The following is a 6,101-nucleotide window of genomic DNA, read 5'->3' as shown; positions in this document are numbered from 1 at the left end:
AAAGTATAGAGGTCAGTAATTTTTGTATTTTTTGGCCAACATTTAATTATTAAAATAAAAGTAAGTAATTTTTTATTATTAAATATAATTTCACACTATTAAATAATTACAAAATATATAGCATTCCTTCGATGGAAAATTTGTAAGGATCTAAACTCATATAATACAATGTTCTTATCTATTTTATGGGTAGGATTTTGTACGAACTGCGAAGCAATCACAAAAACACTTGTCACACGGTCGCTATTTTTTTCCTCCTAAATCAATGGAAATCAAAAGTTGATGGAAATGTATAAAGATAAACTACATGTTTTTTTTTTTTTTTTGGTAATAAGATAAACTACATGTTATTCCCAGCATTTCGCCCATTTTGTACCAAAAAACATTTTCCCTATATTTTATCAGCACTTTCTAAATTTTAATTTGTGCCTGAATTCTATTTTTAAAACAGAAAAAGCAAAGAAAACATATCATTAAAAAGTACAAAAGTTTTATCACTTTATGTATGTGCTTTTCTTAGAGTCATTTAATTTTAATTAATTTTTTCAATTTTTTAATAAATACAATATAAATACTTACTTCTCGACAGGTATTACAGTGCTTGTAGTTTCGTCATTTTTCTATATGTTTTTTAAGTTTAGTTATTATATATTGATAAATAAATGGAATTTTTATAGAGAATATATGTATCTGAAAAAGAAAGAAAGCAACAAAAATTTTGATAGTGGATTATTGGAATATTTTTACTATTTTAATTACATTTAATAGCGAAATTTAAAATTTAACATCACACTTAAAAGAGCGCTTAATTGAAAGAAAAGATTAAAAACAATAAAAAAAGTAATTACAAAAATGTAATTGCACTATAATAACTAATAAGTATAGATATTGAATTTTTTTTAATTTAATTCTTTAATTTTATAGACAAGCGAAATTTTATATCACCTGTCTTCATATTTTTGTAATTTGAATAACAATGTTAAAACCAAGCCTAAAATTTCATTGACTCTATTAACATACCCCTCAAGTTTATTTTCATTAATACTTTTATCATAAAACAATATATTCTATTTCATACATTAATTCTTTTAAAGTAAATTGACTTTATCACAAATCTAATTAAATGAATGTTAATGTAAACCACATAAGATATTAATCATTTGAGAAGGAAAAAGAAATCATAATTAACACGCTCAAAAGGTTAAAAAGCCTTAGTTATTATCTTATCTATTATGTGTTGTTGTATCGGGGAAGACAGGAAATGGATGAGCATGAGCATGGGAAAAATGCAGGGTCGGCGATTTAGGGTGTGGCCCCCCATAGAACACGACCATTAGGATAAGGACAAATACAAATGAATCTGCTCTATTTATAATTTATATTACACAACACCCTAACGTCTAAGGCTAACGTGTGTATCACGTAAATGTCTCATTCTCACCGCCACTTGTCCTACTCTAATTAATACAAGCCATCCATTAACTAACAAAATTTCAGAAATTAAGTTTTATTATTTTTTTACTGAATTAATTTAATTTAATACACTTAAGAAGATAAATTAGACAATTAATTAATTTGGTATATGAATAAATTTAAATACAGCAGGCCCTCATCACAATCCCAAAGAGTTGCCCCTTCCCAACACTTGGCGTTTAATCCATGTATGTATGTACTAGAATTTGGCGCCAAGGGGGGTAATTCTGTCATTCCAACTGGACATGAACATTGATGATTGTCCCACTTGGTTAAATAAGGTGGCAACCTGGAAGCATCCACACTTGTATAATAGAAATAAATAAATTATAAATATATAACAAAAGAAAGAGACAAAACCAAAGTTGACATTGACCAACTTAACCACCAAGTAATCCAGCTCTCCATCTTTGACCAACCATTGTATCCAAATCAGTCTCCATCCGTAATTTCCCTCCTACCTTCATCAATCCCATTTTCCAGTTAAATTTGAGTCTCATATTTTTAACATTAAAATCATAATATAACTACAGTGGTGAACAAGAAAAAGTTCTTTACATATTTTAATTACTTTCTTGTAAACAATATGAGAGAGATATATCAAACAAATAAATAAATGACAGTATCCTAAAACAAATACAAAAAAAAAAAAGATTAATTTCAGGCCATTTTTCTGACCCTTAAATTAATCAAAAAATTTCAACATAACATTTTGTAACATACAACAAATATGAAAAATATACACTATTACCAATCCTATGGGCTGTGGCTGTGTAAAATATACAACAACAAAAAAACAAACTAAAAAATGCAATAAATGAAATGAACCTGAGTTTATTTTGTTAATATAATCCTAACCCCCCCAAACTAAGCCAAAAAGTATATATATATGAATTTTGGTTCAGCATAGCAGAGATTCAAGGAACATGTCATCCCTAGGTTCCTCCTTGGCTCTGGAAGAAAACACATTGTCAGATTGCTGTTGTTGTTGTTGCTGCTGAGGCATGTAAGAACCCATTGGATTCCCAAACCCAGAAGATGAGAATCCATAGCTTGAAGGGTTCTGAAGCATTTCAAGTGTGAAGGGTGATTGTCCTTCTGGCCCTTGTTGAAGGGAAGTAGTGTTGTTAGTGTTGTTGTTGTTGTGGTGTGTCATTGATGGTAAAGGCCTAATTGCAATGCTTGCATTGTTGTGGTGGTTGTTTGGCATTGGTCTGTTGACAGAGGCATGGCTTCCGCTGCCGCGGGCAGCGGGGACATCATGGTTGTGTTTGCCTTCATAGGTTGTTATCACTGCCCTCAGGTCATGTGAGGCTCTCTCTACATGCTTCCTCACTGGACAACCTGGGTGTGTGCACTTGTAGTAACTCCTACAAAATCAACAGACTTAAGACACAAAATAAAAACATAAAAAAATTTGGTTTTTTGGGATTGAGTTATATGCATTTTGTTTTTAAAGAAAGGAACTCAACGCAAATAAAAGTGGAACTTATTACAGTAGAGAATTAAAGAAAACAAACAAATGAAATAGAGAAAAAAATTCTAAAAAAATGTATGTACTAAATTCAATTATCACGTATTAGTGTATAAATATATGTTGGATAATTTATTTTTAATGTATATTTTGCAAATTCCTTCCTGTCGAGTTCTACAATGATCAGAATTTGAAACTAATCGACACTAACTTTTGAAACTAAAATAACTGTTATAACAGATGCTAGTCTAATAGATATAGTGCAGCAAATTGTCAAAATTTGAAACAAATAAACTAACTTCTGATTTCTAACTAAAATTCCATTTGATACAAAAAATTAATTTTGATAGTCGATTTTATATAAGTATCCTTTATTCTTCTAGTGTCACATGCAACATAAGTAGTAGTATCCTAAAGCCTAATTTGACCAAGAAATTTTATACCAGAATAATAGGTACACCCATGTTACAGTGCAAATTTAAAAAAAGATGAATCAAGTAGTAGTATGCAACATATTATGTCCTTTTATGATGTGCATGCCATGTTTGATCGAAGAGAAAAGGAAAAAAGGAATTTATCAAAGTAGTGTGACATGATAGAACATAAAAGAAGTTGAAAGAATTTCCCAAAAAGATGAATCAAAAGAAGTGACTTAAAAATATTTTTACCTTGGATTTGGATTGCCCTTAACTACTTTCTGGCCATACTTCCTCCATCTGTAGCCATCATCAAGGATATCTATGTCACTTGTTGTCTGAACCACAACCCTTGGTTCTCTCACTGTTCTACTTCCACCTCCTGATATTCCCTCATTTTCCCCTTCAATTTTCCTGCATAATTCATTACAACATTAGACCATGAAATGAACTTTGGGTTATTAACCACATAAAGTAGATAATAATATATAATTAAGATCAGGCTAAAACCAAAAACAGCAACAAAAAATCAGAAGTATTTCTGACATAGCTGAAATTCTTTGGATAATAATGATAATAATAAAAAGGATGGAACTAAAAATTTACCATCTTTTGGCATCAGGTTCATCATCATCATAATCATCTCCACCTGATTTACACCTCTGAGAGCTTTGTTCAAAATCATCATCCCCAACTGAAATTGAGGAGTTCTCAGGGGTGGCAACAGAATCCATTTGTCCACTACCATGTGTATAAGATTGATGATCAGTCACCTCAGAGTTGTTCATTTGATTGGAGGGAGCAATTGCAAACGCAGCAGAATTAGAAGAAGATGAAGAGTTTCTCCTAGTATTCTGAGGCTTAGGGTGATTATGAGTACCCTTATAAACAATCTCTGTGATTTGTCCATCCAAGGATCTCTCAACTTTCTTCTTTGTTGGGCAATTTGGGAATGTGCATTTATAGTAACTTCTTGGATTCTCACTACCTTTCACTTGTTTCTGACCATATTTTCTCCAATTGTAACCATCATCTGATCTTCTGCTTAGAGTCTGAGATTGTGGCTGGTAATTGTTGTTGCTGTTGTAATCTGATTGGAACCCATTGTTGTTTTGGTTGGAACAAGTGTTCTCAGTTTTCATCACAGTGTTTGATGATGAGAAATTTTCCTGTTTCTTGTTGGATTCTTGAAATCCCCATGGCTGCTGCTGCTGCTGATAAGAGAATATTATTGGAATTAGATCCACTATTAATTAATTTATAGAATAATTAACTTGAAATTGGTTACATACTGTTTTAGTTGTGGCAGTTGATGAGGATTGAAACATAGATGGCTGGGTTTGGAAAGAGAAGTTTGAGAAATTGTGGTTCTTTCCTTCTTCCTCTTTGATGATAACTTGTTGTTGGTTCCCACCAGAATTGTTGTTGTTGTTCTTCCAATTATTGTAGTTATGTGCAACAAATGCCCCCGTTGTTGGAGATGGCAAAATCTGCTCATCAAAACAAGAATCAATTATTAAAAAAAAATCATAAGCTAATACTAGCTACTAACTTTTCTCTTGTTTAAGACACAAACCACTGATAAAAAAAATTATCAAATAATAGTATGAAATTCATCAAGTCAACTCGAGTCTTAGTCAAATTTCCAGATTTGAACAAGTTCAAAGTTCAAAAGTATGCTTCTCTCTCCTGGTTCAAAAAATTCAGAGCATAAAAAACACAGTCAAACAAAGATTAAAAGAAAAGAAAAAAAAAACTCACGTTAGAAGGATTAAGAAGAACAGGGAAATCAAGAAGTTCAGTAGGACTCAAACCAGGAGGAGGCTCAAACCAGGAGGAATAGCGAAGTAAGAAGAAGGAGAAATGGGTGGTGGAGAGAGAGGCAAAGATGGTGGTGGTGTAGACTTGAACTTAGGAACACCAACAGCAGAAGCAGAAGCACGAGGCTTGTCTTCAGCGGAAGAAGCTAAGAGTTCAGAGAAAGAAGTGGTCATGAATGGGTGTGTTGAGAAAGTGAAGTTATTGGTATAAGAATTGGAAGCAGAAGTAGTGTCTAAGGTACCAGAAGAAGATGCCATAAGAGAAATGGTTGTGAATGGTGTTTAGAGAGAAAAATCTTTGAAAGAGAGAGGGTGTGAAGGATTTAATAAGAAAGAGAGAAGAGAGGGAAGATGAAGAAGAGAGAGGAAGATGAAAGAAGGGGTCACGTATAGCACAAGGCTTTGCGTGCTATTGGATGAAGGATGGTTCTCAGAACCTAGTGAAAATATGAGAGGGGATTGGGATTGCTTTGACCGTGGAAAATTCCCTTTATTTTTTTTCTTTTTTTGCCAACGTGTACATTTTTTTCTGAATGTTTAATTTTTTTTTTTTTTTATATGGTGGTATGGTCAAAGCTCGTGGGTTTGACTGATTGGCGGCTGACGACACTGAGATATAGGGGAGATTTATTATGGCAGGAAATGAGCAAATATAGAGGTATTTTACTATTTAAATTTTTTTTTCTTTTTGTTATATTTAGGGGAAGAGATAGACAATGAAAATAAATATAAAATAAGGATTTTGTATACGAGTATTTTAAGGTTATTGGTACAGAGAATACTAAGAGAAAATGTTTATAGAAAATACAAGTTAAAGGTTAATGTATGTGTTTTTTTATGAATTTAATGTATTAGAAAAATTAAAAATTTTTTCATTTACTTTTTTCAAAAATATTTTTAGAGATTCAGACAGTACAA

The 6,101-nt window shown here is 31.9% G+C and overlaps 1 protein-coding gene across 1 annotated transcript; it reads right to left on the bottom strand.

The window, feature by feature from the left end:
- LOC107609203 (WRKY transcription factor WRKY24) lies at positions 2,118-5,597 on the bottom strand. Its single transcript, XM_016311067.2, is given in 6 exon segments — positions 2,118-2,843; positions 3,616-3,777; positions 3,970-4,577; positions 4,656-4,853; positions 5,125-5,199; positions 5,202-5,597. Coding segments are annotated over 6 exon segments (1,752 nt in total). The 5' UTR covers positions 5,442-5,597; the 3' UTR covers positions 2,118-2,374.

This window comes from Arachis ipaensis, chromosome B07 (assembly GCF_000816755.2).
Source record: "Arachis ipaensis cultivar K30076 chromosome B07, Araip1.1, whole genome shotgun sequence".
NCBI classification, from domain to species: Eukaryota; Viridiplantae; Streptophyta; class Magnoliopsida; order Fabales; family Fabaceae; genus Arachis; species Arachis ipaensis.
Note: the sequence above shows the minus strand (reverse complement) of the source record. Positions and strands in the feature narration are given on the sequence as shown.